The sequence below is a fragment of the Scomber scombrus genome, unplaced genomic scaffold (assembly GCF_963691925.1).
Source record: "Scomber scombrus unplaced genomic scaffold, fScoSco1.1 SCAFFOLD_256, whole genome shotgun sequence".
Classification (NCBI taxonomy): domain Eukaryota; kingdom Metazoa; phylum Chordata; class Actinopteri; order Scombriformes; family Scombridae; genus Scomber; species Scomber scombrus.
Window position 1 is genome coordinate 14,394 of NW_026910179.1, and position 20,711 is coordinate 35,104.

General features: G+C 42.9%; 1 protein-coding gene across 1 annotated transcript; it reads right to left on the minus strand.

The window, feature by feature from the left end:
* Positions 1-631: 631 nt before the first annotated feature.
* LOC133976782 (atlastin-2-like) lies at positions 632-16,023 on the minus strand. Its single transcript, XM_062414980.1, has 13 exons — positions 15,958-16,023; positions 10,806-11,086; positions 7,881-8,015; positions 7,452-7,556; positions 7,297-7,347; positions 6,689-6,745; positions 6,440-6,532; positions 6,011-6,149; positions 4,986-5,113; positions 4,399-4,455; positions 3,835-3,906; positions 2,694-3,125; positions 632-1,493 (listed from the first exon to the last, which is right to left on the minus strand). Exons 2-13 carry the CDS (start codon positions 11,058-11,060, stop codon positions 1,383-1,385), a joined length of 1,635 nt encoding a protein of 544 aa, XP_062270964.1. The 5' UTR covers positions 11,061-11,086; positions 15,958-16,023; the 3' UTR covers positions 632-1,382.
* Between the last annotated feature and the right edge of the window lie 4,688 nt (positions 16,024-20,711).

A 20,711-nucleotide genomic window follows, 5' to 3' on the forward strand; every position in this document is an offset into this window, starting at 1 on the left:
CTCGCTGGTTCTCAGGGAAGATTTATTCTGTTTGCTCAGAGTCAGAAGAACTCGTGGAAATTGTCGGAGTGAGAAACTACGTCTGTAAAGGTTTGAATCCTGCGTTGAAACACGTTGATGATTTTAGACTTTATGGTCAAACATCAGATTCAGCTTCTTCTTCTTCATCGAATTAAACTTCAAACTCTCATTTTGGTTCATTTAACCCTCCTGATGTCCTCAGGTCAAGGAAGGACAGGAGGAAGAAGGAAGGGAGGAAGGAAGGAAAGAAAGGAGGAAGGAAAGAAGGGACGAAGAAGGAATTAAAAGAGGAAGGAAGGGAGGGAGGGAGGGAGGGAGGGAAGAAGAAGGAAGGAAAGGAAGGAAGGAAAGAAGGAAGGAAGGACGGAGGAAAGGAAAGAAGGAAGGGAGGAAGAAAGGAAGGAAGGACGGAGGAAAGAAGAAAGGAAGGAGGGAGGGAGAAAAGAAGGAAGGAGGGAGGGATGGAGAAAGGAAAAGAGGAAGGGAGGAAGGAAGGAAAAAAGGACAGAGGAAAGAAGGAAGGGAGGACGGTAGGGGGGAGGAAAGAAAGAGAGAGGGAGGGAGGGAAGAAGGGAAGGGAAGGGAAGGAAAGGAAGGAAGGGAGGAAGGAAGGAAGGAAGGAAAGAAGAAGGGAGGAAGGAAGGAAAAAAGGTGGATCGAGGAAGGAAAGAAACAGAAGGAGGGAAGGGAGGAGGAAGGAAGGACAGATGGAAGGAAGTAAGGAAAGAAGGAACAGTTAAAACAGAAGGGAGGACGACAGGAAGGTTAAATTATTTTCAGACGAGCAGAAAAACTTCCACGAGTTTCTGATTCTGGTAAAAATCAGAAAAGTTGTAAATGTTCCCTGAAAGCTTCGAACATTTGTCAGTCTCAGTAAAGCTGTAAACTTTGGTCGTGACTCCTCCTCCTCGCGGCGTTGCCCGGCAACAGAAACAAAACCGACGGAGACGAGAGGAAGAGGAAGAGGAAGAAGGAGGAGGAAATAAAAAGTGTGGAGGATCTGTGGTCATGCTCTTCATTCATACATTCACATAAATGGGAATCATTAATGTCGAGTCATCGTCCGGCACACCTGGGACGACGCTCAGTGACAGAATAATGGACCCGCCCAACATTATATATATATATATATACTTTAGCCCCGCCCACTGACAGAAAGGAAATTACATCACACGGCGGCGTCTGAGTCTACAGCGAGTCCTTGAAGGCGAGGAACCGTCGGCTAAAACAAACCGCTTCGTACGTCTCAAAACCGTCTGAAAAACGAGCAGAAGGTGGTGAAGAGGAAGAGGAGGAGGAGGAGGATGAAGAGGAGGAGGAAGAGGAGGGATGAATGGGAGAGAGGCCAGGAGGAAGTGCTGCTAGTTTTTCTTCTTGACGTTGTTGTTTGAGGCGAGTCGGGGTCGCGGCGTCGGGATCAGGCTCGCCAGCGGGACTCGACTCCGAGCCACCTCGAAGAGTTTGAAGAAGAGCTGGAAGGAGAAGAAGAAGAAGAGGAAGAAGAAGAAGAAGAAGAAGTCAGGTTAACTTGAGCCAGACAGTAAAAAGCAACAAGCAAACAAATACAAATCATTAGAAGTTTCTATAAAACAAACTGTCCTTTAAATTTATTTCCACACTTCAGTTGATGAACAAACATTTATGTGAAACTTCAACTATTAGTTCATTAATTGATAAGTTTGCTGGTTTTAGCTCCTGAAATGTGCAGATTTTCTACATTTGTCTTCATATTTGGATCCAAACCAACAATGAACTGATCTACTAAGAAAGCTGATATATGTTACTCCTCTGTTGTTGTCCAAAAACTGGAGGGGGTGGGTTAGTGTCATGACACTAAATCATAGACTGTATATAAGAAATGGACGTAACATATGTGACGTCACCCATTGGTTTGTGGACTGCTGCTCGGAGGCCAATAGTATCGGATCTGAGCAGCACCATCGTGAACATTTCAGGTGCATGCTGGGTAAAATAAAAACAGGGATTCTACTTATATGGGCATCAGGAGGAGCATGAGGCGCCCTCCTGAACCTGTGAACCAATCAACCTGTCAATCACCACGTAGCCACGCCCTAATGCATACCCTGCTTTATCGTCACATATAAAATCAGGGAGGCCAAAATGTCCCAAATGAACATCATACTGCATTGAAGAAGGCTTTAAACTAGCGATTGAGACCATAAACACATTTTGAAAACGTTTACTGAGGTTAGAAATCAAGTGAGAAGTTGGTGAATTCTCCATTGACTTGTATAGAGACGGAAGTCCTTTTGACACCAAAACGGTCGCCCCCTGGTGGCCTTTTGATAGAATACAGTTTTAAGTTACTTCCACGTTGGCATCATTTCAGAGGACCGGAACTCCCCATCTGATCTGATGTCAGAGATGTTTAATAACGTCTTAAACATCTGATTCTTATAGTTTTGATGCTGTTTTAGGTTTTTTTAGTCACAGCTGTTAAAAATAAGTCTCTGGACTTTTGTTCTTTAACTCACCTTTCGTGGAGTCCTCTGTGAGCATTGAGAGATAAAACAAAGAGGACAGATTAAAGAGAAGAAAGTGAAGGATGACAGAAACATGCAGTTGGGTGAAATAAAGGATGCGTTCAAGGGAGGAACAGTCAAAACAGACGGGGTCAATTTGACCCGGTAGGCTGACAGGAAGGTTCTCACCTGCTCCCACAGCGTTTCCGCCACCTGGTCGATGACTCCGCCCACCTCGCGGAACTCCCCCGAGTACTTGGCGTAGGCCCAGACGCAGAGCGCCGTCAGAGCCGCGCCCATTACCAGGTTGCACAGCGTTGCCACGGAGCTGATGCCCAGGAAGCCGGTGACCATCGACGCCACGTACATCACGAACATGACGGCGAACAGCGTGGCGGGCGTCCTGGCGGCGTAGAAGATGTTCTTGCCGTCGTTGTGCTTGGTGAAGTTGGCGTAGACGTCGTCCAGCTCCGCCTCCAGTTGGTCCTGGTAGCGCCGGCAGAACTCCTCGCCGCCCATCTTCTTCACGGAGCGGAAGTGACGCACCGACGCCTGCCGGAGATCCGCGTGCCGACACTCCAGCTCCACCGGGGAGATGTAGGGTTTGTCTCCGCCGCAGATCTGAGACCAGAAGAAGAAACATGGGTTAGTTCATTTAAGCTTGTCCTTCCTTCCTTCCTTCCTTCCTTCACTCGAGGACAACAGGAGGGTTAAGCATAAATAAACAAGTTTCAAACATAAAATGTAACTTTTGACTGGAGATCAGCTGTTGATTGGTTGCTGATTTTTAACCTGTAATGTGATTTTGCGACCACTAGGTGGCACAAAAACACATATACGAAGGAGGACAACAGGTCAAAGTTCAGCAGTTTGAAGTATTAGAAATCTTTCCTTCCTTCCTTCCTTTCATCTTTCCTTCCTTCCTTCCATATTTCCTTCCTTCCTTCCTTCCTCACATATTTCCTTCCTTCTTTCCTTCCTTCCATATTTCCTTCCTTCCTTCGTTCCATATTTCCTTCCATCTTTCCTTCCTTCCTTTCATCTTTCCTTCCTTTCTTCCATATTTCCTTCCTTCCTTCCTTCCTCACATATTTCCTTCCTTCCTTCCTTCGTTTCATATTTCCTTCCATCTTTCCTTCCTTCCTTCCTTCCTTCCCTAAAAACACTGCTGTCAATCATGTGTCTGTCAGCTGAATACTCGACTCTGATTGGCTCCAAACCAGCTGTGATGTCATAAAACCTGCTCTAAACCCTCCTTCAGCAGGTGAACAAACAGGAAGTGATGCGTTACCTCCTTCAGCAGGTGAGCAAACAGGAAGTGATGCGTTACCTGCTCCATACTCTTGTTGTATAAGTCTTTGGCTCCGGCGACGGCTGCGAGGTTATTGGCTTCAGCCGTTGCCTAGGTAACAGATGACAGAAAACATTCAATACAACACATCGTAACAGATCAGTCTAAACCATAATGCGGATGGTGGATGTACACAAAATGCCAGTTGAATTAGGACATTAGGCTATACATGTACTGCTTACTTTATGTGATTAAAGTTAACATTTATTTTCACCTTATCATCTTTTAGTTTGTTGATGACACTTTAAAGTATATTTAGCGTTTGGAGGAAAGAGAATAAATCCACTTCTGCTGCCATTCTTTGAGCAGCCTGGAGGCTTAAGCACAGGAGGCCCAATCAAATATCCTTAATTAGGCTACCTTAAGTTTTATTTTATTTTCACCATGTCCCTTTACGGGCTCCGTAGTTTCAGCTCTAATCAGACAGATAAACAGATTATTTTAGTTTATTTGAGCTGCTGTCATAATGTTAAGCGTCCAGCAGGTGGAGCTGTTGGACAGTGATGATGATGATGATGATGATGATGATGATGATGAACTGACCTGCAGCATGGACTTGGGGTGAGGAAGCTCCTCTCCCTGATAGATCTTCATGTACGCCTGAAACACAACAACACGTTTTACATCTGAGTCAAATACAAACAGTTTTTACTTTAAGCTTCCTGTCGTCCTCCCCGTCTGTTTTGACTGTTCCTTCTTTCCTTCCTTCCTCCTTCTCTCTTTCCTCCCTTCCTTCCTTCTGACCTTCCTCCCTTCCTCCTTCTCTCTTTCCTCCCTTCCTTTTTTCTTCCTTCCTTTCTTCTTTCCTTCCTTCCTTCCTCCCTCCCTTCTTCCCTCTGTCCTTCCTTCCTCCCTACCTCTTTTTCTTTCTCCCTCCCTCCCTTCTATTCTTCCTTCCTTCCCTCCTTCCTTCCTCCCTCCTTTCCTTCCTTCCCTCCTTCCTTCCTCCTTCCTTTCCTCCTCCCTCCCTCCATACCTTCCTTCTGCCCTCCTTTACTTCCTTCTTTCCTTCCTCCCTCCTTTCCTTAGGAGGATAAGGAAGGAAGAAAGAAGGAAGAAGAAGGAAGGAAGGAAGGGAGGAAGGAAGGAAGGAGAGAAGGAAAGAAGGAGGGAGTGCACTACTCCACTACCTTGAAGTAGTGCAGCAGGTCTCTGCAGGTGATCTTCACTCCTCCGATCTCTTTCTCCACCAAGTTCTCTGGAGACAGAAGCGTCGGGACGAGGTTCACCAGCTCCTTCTGGAAGTCATCGTCAATGTCTGGCACACACACACACACACACACAGTAACACACACACACACACACACAGACACAGATCAATAACATGTAATCAATACTGACACTGGAGTAAATGGCTGATTGATGGTTCTGATTGGCTGATTGATGGTTCTGATTGGCTGATTTATGGTTCTGACTGGCTGATTGATGGTTCTGATTGGCTGATTGATGGTTCTGATTGGCTGATTGATGGTTCTGACTGGCTGATTGATGGTTCTGATTGGCTGATTGATGGTTCTGACTGTCTGATTGGTGGTTCTGATTGGCGGTTCTGATTGGCTGATTGGTGGTTCTGATTGGCTGATTGATGGTTATGACTGTCTGATTGATGGTTATGACTGTCTGATTGGTGGTTCTGATTGGCTGATTGGTGGTTCTGATTGGCTGATTGATGGTTCTGATTGGCTGATTGGTAGTTCTGATTGGCTGATTGGTGGTTCTGATTGGCGGTTCTGATTGGCTGATTGATGGTTCTGATTGGCTGATTGGTGGTTCTGATTGTCTGATTGGTGGTTCTGATTGGCTGACTGATGGTTATGATTGGCTGATTGGTGGTTCTGATTGGCTGACTGGCTGATTGGTGGTTCTGATTGTCTGATTGTCTGATTGATGATTCTGATTGGCTGATTGGTGGTTCTGATTGTCTGATTGGTGGTTCTGATTGGCTGATTGATGGTTCTGATCGGCTGATTGATGGTTCTGACTGTCTGATTGATGGTTCTGACTGTATGATTGATGGTTCTGATTGGCTGACTGGCTGCTGATTGGCTTATTGATGGTTCTGATTGGCTGATTGATGGTTCTGATTGGCTCATTGATGGTTCTGATTGGCTCATTGATGGTTCTGATTGGCTGATCTGTCGTTGGTTCCTCTCACCTTTGAGCCGCCCATCAAAGTGCGGGTTGGTCGCCACCTTGAGGCCCGGATGCGGCAGCAGGAAGCAGCTGATGTTGGAGAAGCAGGAGTGGATGTGTTTCCTGACGTTCTGCAGCTCCTCGTGTTGGTTCTGCTTCACCTGAACACACGTTAAACACGTTAAAGACGTAAAAAACACGTAAAAAACACGTAAAAAAACACGTTAAAAACATGTTAAAAAAACGTTAAACACACATTTAAAACACGTTAAAATCATGCTAAAAAAACGTAAAAAAAACGTTGAAAACTCGTTAAAATCACGTTGAACACACTGTAAACACGTAAAAAACACGTTAAAAAATGTTAAAAACACGTTAAAAACGCGTTAACACATCTGACGGTGACGGAGAGACAGTTCTTCCATCTTACAGCCGAACCGCTGAAACTGACCTGCAGCCGTTTCTCCAGGAAGCCTTGTCCTCCCTCCAGACCGTACGGATGCTCGTAGGGATAACTCCAGTCTCTGATCAGGAACATCAGCGTCTGATCAGAGAGACAAAAAACACAAAATGACACCAAAGTTACAACTTAAACCTAAAAATACAATCGAACAGTTCAGAATCTAAGAATCCTTTACAAACGTTTAATTTAGCTGTTTATATCTGAAGGTGAACAATCCTGAATATTTGCAGCAGCTACCTGAAAAGGTTTCTCGTAGACTTCCTCCATCGCCAGCCGTCCGTACTCAGTGAAAAGCTGCAGAGAGGAAACAAACACTCAGCCTCAAATCTAATCTGACAACACATAGCAGTCATGAAGCTCGATCAGTATCTGACTCCACCTCAGTCATAAAACGTGGTATAAAAAGTATAAAACATAGTATAAAAACTAAAAAGTAGAATCAAAATAATATAACTGGCATAAAATGTAGTATAAAAAGTATAAAGTATGAAGTATAAACTATTAGTATTGCGGGACTTGTTGCAATTTTGTGTTAATATAAAATTAGAAACAGGAAGACGACGTCAGTCCCGGCAGTTTGATTGACAGCTGGTATCTGAGCTCTGAGCTGGAGACCAAACATGGAAGAGAAAGATCTGAGTGTGAGCTGCAGTTTATGTCTGCAGGTCATCTTCATGTATCTGCAGGTCATCTTCATGTATCTCCTGCCTGGTGTCTGCAGGTCATCCTCATGTGATCCTCTCTTCACTCACAGCTTCAAAACTACACCAGCTTTAACTGAAACAGGATTACACACAACTTCTGGAAACAGGATCTTTATTCGTCTGTTTCAGGCTCTTACTGACCTGGAGGTGCTGCAGATCGTCTTCCTGGACGTTCTGGGACAAGTTATACACCTAATAACACACAAAAACAAACAACAAGCTAAGACCTGGAACCCGTCAGCTGCTTTAAAACCTGAGACAGTCTGAAGTGAAACAGCCTGTTTGGATCAGCTGACCTGGACCGAGCTGGTCATGGTGCTCAGAGCGAACAACGTGGCGCAGTCTTTGATGGTCGACTGGCTGTCAAACGCCCCCTGTGTGTCGATGAGTAGAACTGCAACCTGCACAAACAACACCAGACATTACTATCAACAGACAGTCACATCATTCAACTATTTATTCTTATTTTCATCAGATCTATTAGACGAGTCAACCTGTTGTCATATGAATAACTTCAGGTTGATTAAAGAGATAAATAACAATGAAACGTCGCCTCCGTCACAACCAGGCGGGGAGTTCCAGTCCTCTGAAATGATGCCAACGTGGAAGTAACTTAAAACTGCATTCTATCAAAAGGCCACCAGGGGGCGACCGTTTTGGTGTCAAAAGGACTTCCGTCTCTATACAAGTCAATGGAGAATTCACCACTGCCGCTGTGAACAGACCTTGCAGCCGTCGGGTTTCTCCACCACGAACACTTCGCTCCAGGCCAAGATGCCCGTGGTTTCTCTCTCACAGCCGCCTCGCCAGGTGAAGCCGGTCAGAGGTTCGTCATCGCCGCCGATCCACGGACGAGTCGACTGGACGGAGACAGAGAAGAAACGTTCATGAGATGTTAGGAGTGTTAGGAGACGTTAAAACCAGAGTCACAGACAGATAAGTGTTGGTAAGATGATCAATTCATGAATCTGTTAAAACTAGTTTTAAAAGCAGCATCAAGTTTGTTAAAACAGCAGGAGATAAATTCAGACTGAACTCAGCGGCTCCATAGCAGCAAGACATCATGGACGTCCGTAGCAGCAAGACATCATGGAGGTCCGAGTTACGCCCAGTTCAATATAATCAATATATTTAAAAAAGATCAATAAGAGAAAACTGGATCAATGTGTAATTTAAGGTTTTATTGTTTTAATAATTGTTTTATAAATGGATGAATGCAGAAAAAGACCTTAAACAGATCTTAAAAACTAGTTTTAAACGGCATCTTTTAATAGTCAGTATGAACAAGAGGAACGTGGGTCAGTAACTAATAAGTGTTGGTAAGATGATGAATTCATAAATCAGTTAAACTAGTTTTAAAAGCAGCATCAGGTTTGTTAAAATGTACATTTAGTATTTTTGTTGGTTTTATATCATTTGAAATGACATTTGCACCATTTTTTACCAAAAGTAAGACTGAATGCTCCTGAAAATGTCAAATGGTGTAACCACAAAAGAATGATAAATATTACATATTTTATCACCTAGAGAGAAAGAAAGATAAAGGAGGAAGAGGAGAAAATAAAAATAAAAGGAAAGTAGGAAAGAAAGCAAGAGAAATGAGTAGAAAGAGAAATACAGAAAGAAAGAAAGAAAGAAAGAAAGAAACAAAGAAAGAAACAAAGAAAGAAAGAAAGAAAGAAAGAAAGAAAGAAAGAAAGAAAGAAAGAAAGAAAGAAAGCAGCAGGTTCCTGATCTCCATGGTAACCAGAGTAAATGTAATATGTAGAACAATTGTATTCCATTACCTTTATTTAATATAAAGTTATAATGTAAGATCATGCCAAACTAGTTGATATGGTGTTTTATTGAGAATTTACTGTTTTTAAGCAAGTTGAATTATTTGGTACAAAGTTTTTATGGTTACACCACTTAGACATTTTTGCCATAATCCTGTAATATATTCTCTCTAAATGGATTAAAAGCAGAAATTTGATGCTGGGTCCACAAAAAAAGAATGTGTGCAAGTTATTCATACGTTTATTTTCACATTTTAACCCTTTAAATTTAAACTAAACCTCATTGACCCTGATATAAGAATCAACTTTAATACATGAATTAATAACACATCAATAAGTTGCATTTAACAGAATAGAGACTTTAGGATCTGAAGTTAATCTGTTAAAACCAGCAGCAGGGAAACATCTGACTGGGAGCCCACCATCACCTGACCTGTGTGTGTGTGTGTGTGTGTGTGTGTGTGTGTGTGTGTGTGTGGGGCTTATTCCAGGCATAAAGATGCTTTTATGTGTGGAATAAGCAGCAGTGAGCTGTGTGGAGGCCCCCAGCCACAGAGCCAGCCATTGTGTTGGCCTTAAAAATCCTCTTTACAGCGAGATGAAACCCTCCAGAATGTTCCTCGCTGCTTACCGTAGATTAACCGGGACAAAGGTCGAGGCACAGACCAACAGTCCACAGTTTCCTCTGCAGGGTTTAAGCTCAGCTCTGTTCCAGTCAAACAGGGAAAACTCTCATCCTGATTTTATTATTTCACGCCGACACACAGGAAGCTCAAAACCAGTCAAACTATCACAAAACAGACGAAGCACGGAGAGCTGAAACCAATCTGCTCATCATGTTATTGATTAACTGTCTGATCTGTTAAACTCTGACAGCTTAAAACCCAAAGATATTCAGTTTATCGTCACATAGACAAAGAAAAGCTAAATAACTGGAAACACTGAACTATTATTATTATTAATGTAACTGCAGATTTATTTCCTGACAATTGTTAAAGAGTACTTTATACTTAAAAAGCATAAATTATAAAACGTAGTATCAAAAGTTTAAGACGTAGATTTACATTTTCCACCTGTAAAAACTAAATGCTGCTTGAACAGGACGGAAATACACATACTTCACTGTTCTGATCGGCGGGCTTTAACTGGTGCCACTAGTTCACATTGTGAGAGTTATATGGAGGAACAGAGTCAGCTTCAGAAGCAACAGGAAGTTCTCTGAGGTCTGTGTGACCTCAGCGGCAGTTGGAGGTATAAATGCTCAGAAATGGTTTGTGTTTTATTTTAGCACCTTATGAGCTTCACACTTGGTACCGTTTGATTTGATGTGAACCAATACTATACCAACTATACCAATAATACCACTAAAAGTCCCTCGGTACCCAACAACCCTACATATATGGAACTAATACGCCGAAACACTTATTTACACGTCATGTCTTCTGTTTATAAAATCACTGAGTTTGAAACTACTAACGAGCCTGTTTGACAACGTAAGGAGTAGAAAGTCCAGGTGTTTGTGTTCTAATGTAGTTAAAAGTCATCAGAAAGATAAATACTCAAAGTTTCCTTCCTTCTTCCTCCCTTCCATCCTTCTTTCCTCCCTTCTTTCCTTGACTCGAGGACAACAGGAGGGTTAAAGATATGCAACCTTTGCTGTCATGGCAACAGTGAACACCACCATTAATTGACATGAGCAAGATTAAGTCCATTAGAGTTTCTAAATGTCGGTTTCCATTATTTTTGCATTAATTGCCGAGCAGCTCTAGTTAATGTAGCGCTCTCTAAAACTCATGGATCAAATATGGTGTTAAAGGGTTAATGTAGAGCATAATGTGCAGATGAGTGGATGTCAGACTGCTGGAGGTTTACCTGGCTGTACATGTAGCGCAGCATGAAGTCCAGCAGGAAGGACTTCCCCTTCCGGAAAGCTCCGGCCACGGAGACGACGACCACGTGGAGATCCTGCACCTCCTTCTGCAGCAGCAGCCGCTCCAGCACCTCCTCCTGCAGAGAGAACGAGTGCTCCTCTTCGTCCGCCACCACGATCTGCACCGGCCGCGCCATGCCCACCTCCTCTTCCTCCTCCTCCTCCAGCAGGTCCTCCTCTTCCTCCTCACGCCTCATCCGGGAGGTTTCTGATTTAGAGCCTCCTGAGAGGAAACACATGGTCAGCTTTAAGGTGATCAGGCGGCTTCACGATGTTCAAACTGCTGATTTTACTACAATAAACAAACTGAATTAGTTTATTTCTGTTTGCTCGGATTTAAAAAACTCCTCCCGAACTGTGACGTAACGGACAAGAAACAAGATATTTCATACGGCAGCTGCTGCTGGAAGAAATATAAAGTATAAAAAGAGTAAAGAGTATAAAGCACTCTTCCTCAAATACAAATCTTAAAGGTCCACAAAAAATGTTTTCAATGAGTCAAAGTTTAGTTTTGATTGTGTTGCCTTACGTTGAAGCCTTAGTTTCATTATTGTTTATTTGACTTCGGAGGTACTTTTGTAACCTTTTTGGATTTTTGGTATATTTTAATTAAAAATGTTTCCTTTTTACACCGGTGTCCTTTGTCTATATTGGTCCCTGACAATTGGTTTTAAACAAAACAAAATGTCCTTTTCTTTAAAACAAAAAAAATCAAATAAATACTCAAAAACAAAACTTATTTTTTGTTTTAACATAGATTTAAATAAATACTTATATAAAACAAAACAAACTACATTCACAACCACTGCAAATAATCCAAAACAAATATCAACACTTTTCTTTTTAAATAAAGGCACAAAGGACACAAGAAAGGAGGAAAGAACTGTAGTGCAGCCAATCAGCGCGTTGTTGCCATGGAGACCAAAATACACACGGTGAAGGACTGGAGTCACACATCCATACCAGCGATAAAACGGCTCGCGCGAACACTCGTATTTAATAATAATAATAATATTTTATGCAAGATTTGTGAAATCCCGCGAGATCCCCGCACAGATCTCTAGATGTGCGGGTATCTCGCGGGATTTCAGTGATCGCGCGAGATTTCGACGATATTTACAGCTTTAGCAGCAGAGTAAAAGCCATCACTTTAACATCATGTCATAATGACTGAAAATCTGCTGAGAATCAAACAAAAACAAATAAAACTGAAAGTGAATAAAAATAAAGTTACTATAAAACTTTACAGAGTGAAACATCTGATTATATTAAAGCTGATATTCTCACTGTTTTCTGTTTCTTTGATCATTTTTAATTCAAATTTAGTGTATTTGTGTATTTTGAGCCACAGCAGCGACTCTGAACTCTCTGCTCCACAGTCAGCCAGCAGCAGGACTATTATGGGATGGCAGCGCTGGCAGTAGAAGGTTTACAGTAAATAGACCGAGCCGCTCAGCTTCTCCTTGTACGGCAGCGTTTACGCCTCACCAACCTGCAGACGGCCTCAGCTGATTGGTCCGTTTGACCTCAGGTTGAATCAGCGATGAGGTCACTGAGTATTTATAATCCTGAGACAGAAATATTCACTTTTAACCTTCGTGTCGTCCTCCCGGGTCAAATTGACCCCGTCTGTTTTGACTGTTCCTTCTTTCCTCCCTTCCTCCCTTCCTTCCTTCCTTCCTTCCTTCCTTCCTTCCTTCCTTCCGTCTGTCCTTCCTCCCTCCTTCTTTCCTTCCTCCCTCTCTCCCTCCTACTCTCTTTCTTTCCTTCCTCTCTTTCCTCCCTTTCTTCTTTCCTTCCTCCATCCCCCTTCCTTCCTTCCTTCCTCCCTCCTTCTTTCCTTCCTCCCTCCTACCTTCCTGCCTTCCGTCCTTCCTTCTTTCCTTTCCTCCCTTCCTTCTGTCCTCCTTTCCTCCTTTCCTTCCTTCCATCCTTTCCTTCCTTCTTCCTTCCATCCTTTCCTTCCTTCTTCCTCCCTCCGTTCCTTCCTTCCTTCCTTCCTTCCTTCATTCCGTCCTCCTTTCCTTCCTTCTTCCTTCCATCCTTTCCTTCTTCTTCCTCCCTTCCATCCTTTCTTTCCTCCCTCCCTTCCTTCCTTCTTCCTCTGTTCCTTCCTTGACTCGAGGACAACAGGAGGGTTAAAAGAATAAAAGTTTAAAATGTAGTATAAAAAGTAAAGACTGGAGGAGAAGTAAGACTAAAATGTTTGGATTTCTATTCCAATGATATAAATCTGTGAGTGTATTTGAGTCTTCGGGGATTGAACCTGTGACCTCATCAGTGCATGATCGCTGCTCGCTCTGATGCTGTCATGGGACTCAGCAGCCTGAGGCATCATGGGAAAAAAACACACATAGCGTCTTCATTCAGAGAGGGGAGCAGCGAGTCATGTAATCTCTGTGTCACCACGACACGGAGATGCTGCCTCAACGAGCAGGACGATCAAATATCAACCATAACATCATCATCATCATCATCATCATCATCATCATCATCATCAGAGGACAATGTGAAGAATAAAAGGTGATTTAACAGCAGTGATCCGGTCGCCATGTTTATATAATAATACTACTACTATTGCTCCTACTACTCATAATAATAACAATAATACTACTAATAATAATGTGCTCAAAATCAAAATACGTTTTTTAGTCTTTAAGCTTGAGGATGATTCATAATTTTAAACATTATAACAGCCAGAGAGCAGAGCAGTCAGAGAGCAGCCAGAGAGCAGTCAAAGAGCAGCCAGAGAGCAGTCAGAGAGCAGTCAGAGAGCAGCAAGCAGAGCAGTCAGAGAGCAGCCAGAGAGCAGCCAGAGAGCAGTCAGAGAGCAGCCAGAGAGCAGTCAGAGAGCAGTCAGAGAGCAGTCAGAGACCAGCCAGAGAGCAGTCAGAGAGCAGCAAGCAGAGCAGTCAGAGAGCAGCAAGCAGAGCAGTCAGAGAGCAGCCAGAGAGCAGTCAGAGAGCAGTCAGAGAGCAGTCAGAGAGCAACAAGCAGAGCAGCCAGAGAGCAGTCAGAGAGCAGCCAGAGAGCAGCAAGCAGAGCAGTCAGAGAACAGCCAGAGAGCAGTCAGAGAGCAGCCAGAGAGCAGTCAGAGAGCAGTCAGAGAGCAGCAAGCAGAGCAGCCAGAGAGCAGCCAGAGAGCAGCCAGAGAGCAGTCAGAGAGCAACAAGCAGAGCAACCAGAGAGCAGAGCAGCCAGAGAGCAGTCAGAGAGCAGCCAGAGAGCAGCCAGAGAGCAGTCAGAGAGCAGTCAGAGAGCAGAGCAGCCAGAGAGCAGCCAGAGAGCAGCCAGAGAGCAGTCAGAGAGCAGCCAGAGAGCAGCCAGAGAGCAGTCAGAGAGCAGTCAGAGAGCAGCCAGAGAGCAGTCAGAGAGCAGTCAGAGAGCAGCAAGCAGAGCAGCCAGAGAGCAGCCAGAGAGCAGTCAGAGAGCAACAAGCAGAGCAACCAGAGAGCAGAGCAGCCAGAGAGCAGTCAGAGAGCAGCCAGAGAGCAGCCAGAGAGCAGTCAGAGAGCAGTCAGAGAGCAGAGCAGCCAGAGAGCAGTCAGAGAGCAGCCAGAGAGCAGCCAGAGAGCAGTCAGAGAGCAGTCAGAGAGCAGAGCAGCCAGAGAGCAGTCAGAGAGCAGTCAGAGAGCAGAGCAGTCAGAGAGCAGTCAGAGAGCAGTCAGAGAGCAGCCAGAGAGCAGCCAGCTGAACGTGTCGTGGTTGTCATGGTGACGGCAAGTGTTGAACATGCAGGTGTCCTCGTAAAAACATTAAAATCCTCTCAAATTAAAAGTTCAGTACAGTCTGGTGCAGATCACCACACAGCGACACGATATATGAACCCAAACAGAACATTCAGAGTGATGGAGCAGGTTCATTAGTGTTAATCTGTATCGGAGGATATAAAAAGGTATAAAAGTCACATGACAGGCTACAGCTGACTGCCAGATTATAGTCTGTTTATCGGGTTTCTGGTGGTCGGATCTCGTTGAACACAGTGGAGCAGCTTCTCTGATGGCTGCTCTAAAGATGTAACGTGTTCATATTATATTATATTATATTTATATTATATTATATTATATTATATTATATTATATTATATATTATACACAGCAGGCAGGTGTGTATCCAGCTGCTGATTGGATTTAATAAAGTTGTGATTTGTACACTGCAATAAAAACAGATTAATCTAGTTATCCAGTGCTGACTGTAGAGTCTGTAGAGTTATATTAGAGCTGGGCCATGAGGATAAAATCATATATCACGATATATTTTATACCAATTACCTCGATATCGATGTTGCAAAGATATTATAGGATGACTATCTGTGCTTTCACAACATATTTACACAATGAGATGTTTGATAAATAATCATAAGTAATGTGGATATAATGATAAAGTGGGTTAAAGGTAAATAATAGAAGAGTCTGTTAAACATATAACAATACATCATTTTACTGTAATCAGCCTTTAAAACCAGGAAATGCATCACAATATAATAATATCCACACTCTGAGATGATATCGATATAACGCCCAGCCCAACGTTGGTAGTCACACTTATTACTTTTCTTTTTTACTACACTTTAAACACATTGAAACACATTGAAACACATTGACCACATTGACCAGCACCCCCTATTGACCGACTGATGGATGTGACAGCCGACCCCGCTCTCCCCTACTGCTGTAATGGGTTCATGTTAGGTAATTTAACTATATTAACGTTTAAGGGTCAATTCTTAATATAAATAATCTCTTCTTTTATAATTTATAGCATTAATTCTCTGATAATCTCAGTAAATACGAGATTAAAGCTGAAATATCTGCCATGAACCGGTCTGACCTGCAGCCCCCCGTTACACACAGCAGATAGACACGCGCTGCCAGATGCTGCCAGATGTTTACAGGAAGCAGCAATAAGATGTTAGCGGCGGAACAAAGAGGAAACATCTGGAAACAGCTGGAAGATGAGCTTATTGTGCTGCAGCGTCATCTCGTTTGTGTCCATCACACAGAGGGCGAGCAGGAGGAGCAGGAGGAGCAGGAGGAGCAGGAGGAGCTCAGCGCCTCCCTAACATCATCACACCTTCTATAAACATCTCCTCACCTGCAGGAAACAAGCTGTTCTGGTGGGTTTTGCTGTTTTTGTGATTCCGCTGCTTCAACCTGCTTCCCTCCGCCGCCATCTTTCCTTATAAGCCTCAGCTGACGTCACGCGATCAGCGCGGCGGCGGCGGCGCGGTCCTAAAGAGCTGCAGGTTCATGTCTGCTCATAATAAAAATATAAATGTTATTTATTAAACATAATAAATATAATTGTTATATTTATTAATCATATTAAACATACTGAGGCTGTCTGCTGCTCATAATACAAATATAAATGTTATTTATATTTATTATGTTAAATATTTATTAATCATAATTTTAAATATAAATAATATATAACATTTATCTTTATTTATAATATTAAACCTACTAAGGTTGTCCGCTCATAATAAAAATATAAATGTTATTCATATTTATTTAACATAATAAATATAAATAATATATAACCTTATCTTCATTTAAAATATTAAACATTATACTGAGGCTGTCTGAGACTTTATTAGATTAATAACACTGAACATGTCGTATTAAATGAGATAAACCTTATTTTAACCCTTACTGCTCATATTGTGCCTCCACATTCATAAACATCTGTCTTTAATAAATGTTTGATGAATATTTAATGAAGCTTTCAGAGAGGATTTTATTTATTTATTTATGGAGGAAAAAGATTCATGATCACTATTTAATGATGCAGGAAACATTTTATAGAATATAAAGAAAATAAAACATGTTTAAATTCTGTTAAAACCAAAACTACAAACAGTTACTGCTCTGATACGTTACAATCTTTACAAAGTTAAAGCTCCTTAGTATCACAGCAGCGATCTTTCTATGATGAGTTAAGACCAGAAACTGTGAGTTATATTATAACATCAACTTCCTGTGAGTCTGAAGCAGGAATCAGTTTTCTACAGAGAGTCACGAGGCTTCAAAAACAACTCCACCCCCCCCTTTCTTCCTTCCTTCTGTCCTTCCTTCCTCCCTTCCATCCTTCCTTTCCTTTCCTCCCTTCCTTCCTCTCTACTTTCCTTCCTTCCTTCCCTTCTTCCTTCCTCCCTCCTTTCCTTCCTTCTTCCTTCCTTCCTCCCTTCCTTTCCTTCCTTCTTCCTCCCTTCCTTTCCTCCCTTCCTTCCTCTCTACTTTCCTCCCTTCCTTCCTCTGTACTTTCCTTCCTTCCTTTCCTCCTTCCTTCCTCCCTCCCTCCCTCCTTTCCTTCCTTCTTCATCCCTTCCTTCCTTCCTTCCCTTCTTCCTTCCTCCCTCCTTTCCTTCCTTCCTCCCTCCTTTCCTCCCTTCCATCCTTCCTTCTTCATCCCTTCCTTTCCTCCCTTCCTTCCTTCTTCCTCCCTTCCTTCCTTGACTTGAGGACAACAGGAATCAGTTTTCTACAGAGAGTCACGAGGCTTCAAGAACAGCTTCTGACATTCAGAATTAGATCCGGTTTGTTCTTCAGCTGAATGATTCAAACTGCTGTGATTAGAAAAGATGAACCATGTTTTAATAACAGTAAAGTAGTGGTTTGGTCCTCTGACTGATATATTATTATTATGACATCATTAGATTATTAATAGTGAAGCATCAGTGTTAGAGCAGCATGTTACTGTTGTAGCTGCTGGAGGTGGAGCTAGTTTACACTACTTTATATACAGTTAGCTAGTTTAGTCCAGTGGTTCCCAACCTAGGGGTGGGGCCCCTCCAAAGGGTCAGCAGATACATGTGAGATGATTAAGAGAAGTTTAGAGGGAGGAATCAGTATTTGGTGGAGCTGTTAACGACTCATAGATCTGAAATGTGAGCCGACTACACACTGCTGTCTGTAAGGGGGGGGGGCTTCCTGTGTTAAAGGGTTACAGGTGCAGGTTCTCTGACCTGGTTTCCCTGTGTGTGTGTGTGTGTGTGTGTGTGTGTGTGTGTGTGTGTGTGTGTGTGTGTGTGTGTGTGTGTGTGTGTGTGTGTGTGTGTGTCTCTCTCTCTGTGTGTGTGTGTATGTGTGTGTGCATGCCTGTGTGTGCGTGTGTGTCTCTCTCTCTGTGTGTGTGTGTGTGTGTGTGTGTGTGTGTGTCTCTCTCTCTGTGTGTGTGTGTGTGTGTGTGTGTGTGTGTGTGTGTGTGTGTGTGTGTGTTAGTGTGTCTCTCTGTGTGTGTGTGTGTGTGTCTCTCTCTGTGTGTGTGTGTGTGTTAGTGTCTCTCTCTGCAGATCAGATTACATCATATCTTCGTGTGGTTCTGGTTATCTGATGATGATCCGGTCGGACCGGTTCAGGTCAAACACACTGCGAAGCTCCAACTGTCATTTTCTGACACCTGTAAGTTAAAGGTATCGAGTGTTTCTCCTTCAGGGTTACAGTGACTGTTACCTAGGTTACTGTTACCTAGGTTACTGTTTAACTCCTGATGTTAACCCTTCACATACTGATCATAGACTCATAGTTAGTCTCTACACTGATTCATAAACTCACCATCAGTCATTAACCTTTGACCCTTTTGACTGTTCCTTCTTTCCTTCCTTCCTCCTTTCTTCCTGCCTCCCTTCCTCCCTTCCTCCTTTTCGTCCTTCTTCCTTCCTCCCTTCCTTCCTTCCTACCTTCCTTCCTCCGTCCTTTCCTTACTTCTTCCTCTGTTCCTTCCTTCCTTTCCTTCCTCCCTTCCTTTACTTCCTTCTTTCTTCTCCCTTCCTTCCTTCTTTCTTTCCTTCCTCCCTTCCTTCTTTCCTCCCTCCCTCCCTTCCTTCCTTCCTTCTGTCCTTCTTTTCTCCCTTCCCCCCGTCCTTCCTTTGGTCCTTATTTCCTTCCTTCCTCCCTCCCTCCTTCTTTCCTTCCTCCCTTCATACCTTCCTTCCTTCTTCCTCCCTTCCTTCCTTCCTTCCCTCTTTCCTCCCTCCGTCCTTTCCTTCTTTCTTCCTCTGTTCCTTCCTTCCTTTCCTTCCTCCCTTCCTTTACTTCCTTCTTTCTTCCCCTTTTCTTCCTCCCTCCCTTCCTTCCTTCCTCCCTTCCTTCTTTCCTCCCTCCCTCCCTCCCTTCCTTCCTTCTATCCTTCTTTCCTCCCTTCCTCCCGTCCTTCCTTCGGTCCTTCTTTCCTTCCTTCTCCCTTCCTCCCTCCCTTCCTACCTTCCTTCCTCCCTCCCTCCTCCCTTCCTTCCTCCCTCCTTTCCTTCCTTCTTCCTCCCTTCCATCCTTCCTTCCTTCCTTCTTCCTCCCTTCCATCCTTCCATCCTCCCTTCCTTCCTTGACTCGAGGACACCAGGAGGGTTAAAGGTGAGCTGCTGTCTGCTGGGACGATCAGCTGATGTTTGATGTTGTGCTTCAGCTTTAACTCAAACATTACTATAAATGATCAAACACTATAATAACAGCTTTTAAACATTTTATTGTCATGTTGAGTCTTTACAGACACAGAGAGGACGAACACGCTGCTGATCCCAGAACAGTTTCATCCTTCATCTTCATTCATATAAAAAACAAAACAAACAATCTGCTCTCTGATTGGCTGGTTCTGTTCAACAGTTCACCCGTAATTTAAAAAAAAACAGTGCTTCAGATATTATTTAAAGGGTTAAAATACATTCACATAAACACAGAAGTTGTTCCTCTTGCTTCCTTTTAGTGGCGTCGCTCAGTCAGTCGGAAGTTTGTGCTTCTCAGAAAACAACTAACCCTATATCCAGGGGTCAAATTGACCCCGTCTGTTTTGACTGTTCCTTCTTTCCTCCCTTCCTTCCTTATGTCTGTCCTTCCTCCCTCCTTTCTTTCCTCCTTCTTTCCTTCCCTCCTTCCTTCCTTCTTCCTCCCTCTTTTCTTTCCTCCTTCTTTCCTTCCCTCCTTCCTTCCTTCTTCCTCCCTCCTTTCCTCCCTTCTTCCTTCTACCCTCCTTTCTTTCCTTCTTCCTTCCTTCCCTCCTTCCTTCCTTCTTTCCTTCTTTCCTCTGTCCTTCTTTCCTTCCTTCCACCTTCCTCTTTTCCTTCCTCCCTTCTACCCTCCTTTCTTTCCTTCTTCCTTCCTTCCTTCTTCCTCCCTTCCTTCCTTCCTCCCTCATTTCTTTCCTTCTTCTTTCCTTCCTCCCTTCCTCCCTCCCTCCTTTTCATTCCTTCTTCCTCCCTTCCTCCCTCCCTCCTTTTCATTCCTTCTTCCTCCCTTCCTTCCTTCCTTCCTTCCTTCCTTCCTCCCTTCCTTCCTTCCTCCCTCCTTTCCTCCCTTCTTCCTTCTACCCAGCTCTACTAATCAACCAAACACAAATTATTGCTACTTAAAAAAGTCCAAACAATTAGAAATGACACGATTTTATCCTCAAAATGAAAGTTTAACATTAAACATCTTCACATTTACATTTGATATTTGTCAGTTTGTCAGTAAATCAAAGATCGCAATGATGAACTTTAAAATAAAAAATTACTAAAGTTGCGTTTAAAAAAAGAAAAGTTTTGCTTTGAAGTTCAGTTAAATAAAAGTAAACGACTTAAAATTCAACAACATTAAATAAATGCTAAAAACAAACAAAACATTTAACAAATGAAGAATATTTTTTTAGCATTATTCAAAAATCTCCGTCTGTGTCTGTTACGACGTATAAAGGCCAGACTTAGAGAAACTTTAATTAAAAAATGTGGGGAAATTACGAGAAAAAAGTCGTAATATTAAGAGAAAAAAGTCGTAATATTCTGACTTTATTCTCGTAATATTCCGACTATTTAATATTGCGAGAATAAAATTTTAATTTTATGAGAATAAAGTCGTAACTTTGTGAGAATAAAGTCGTAA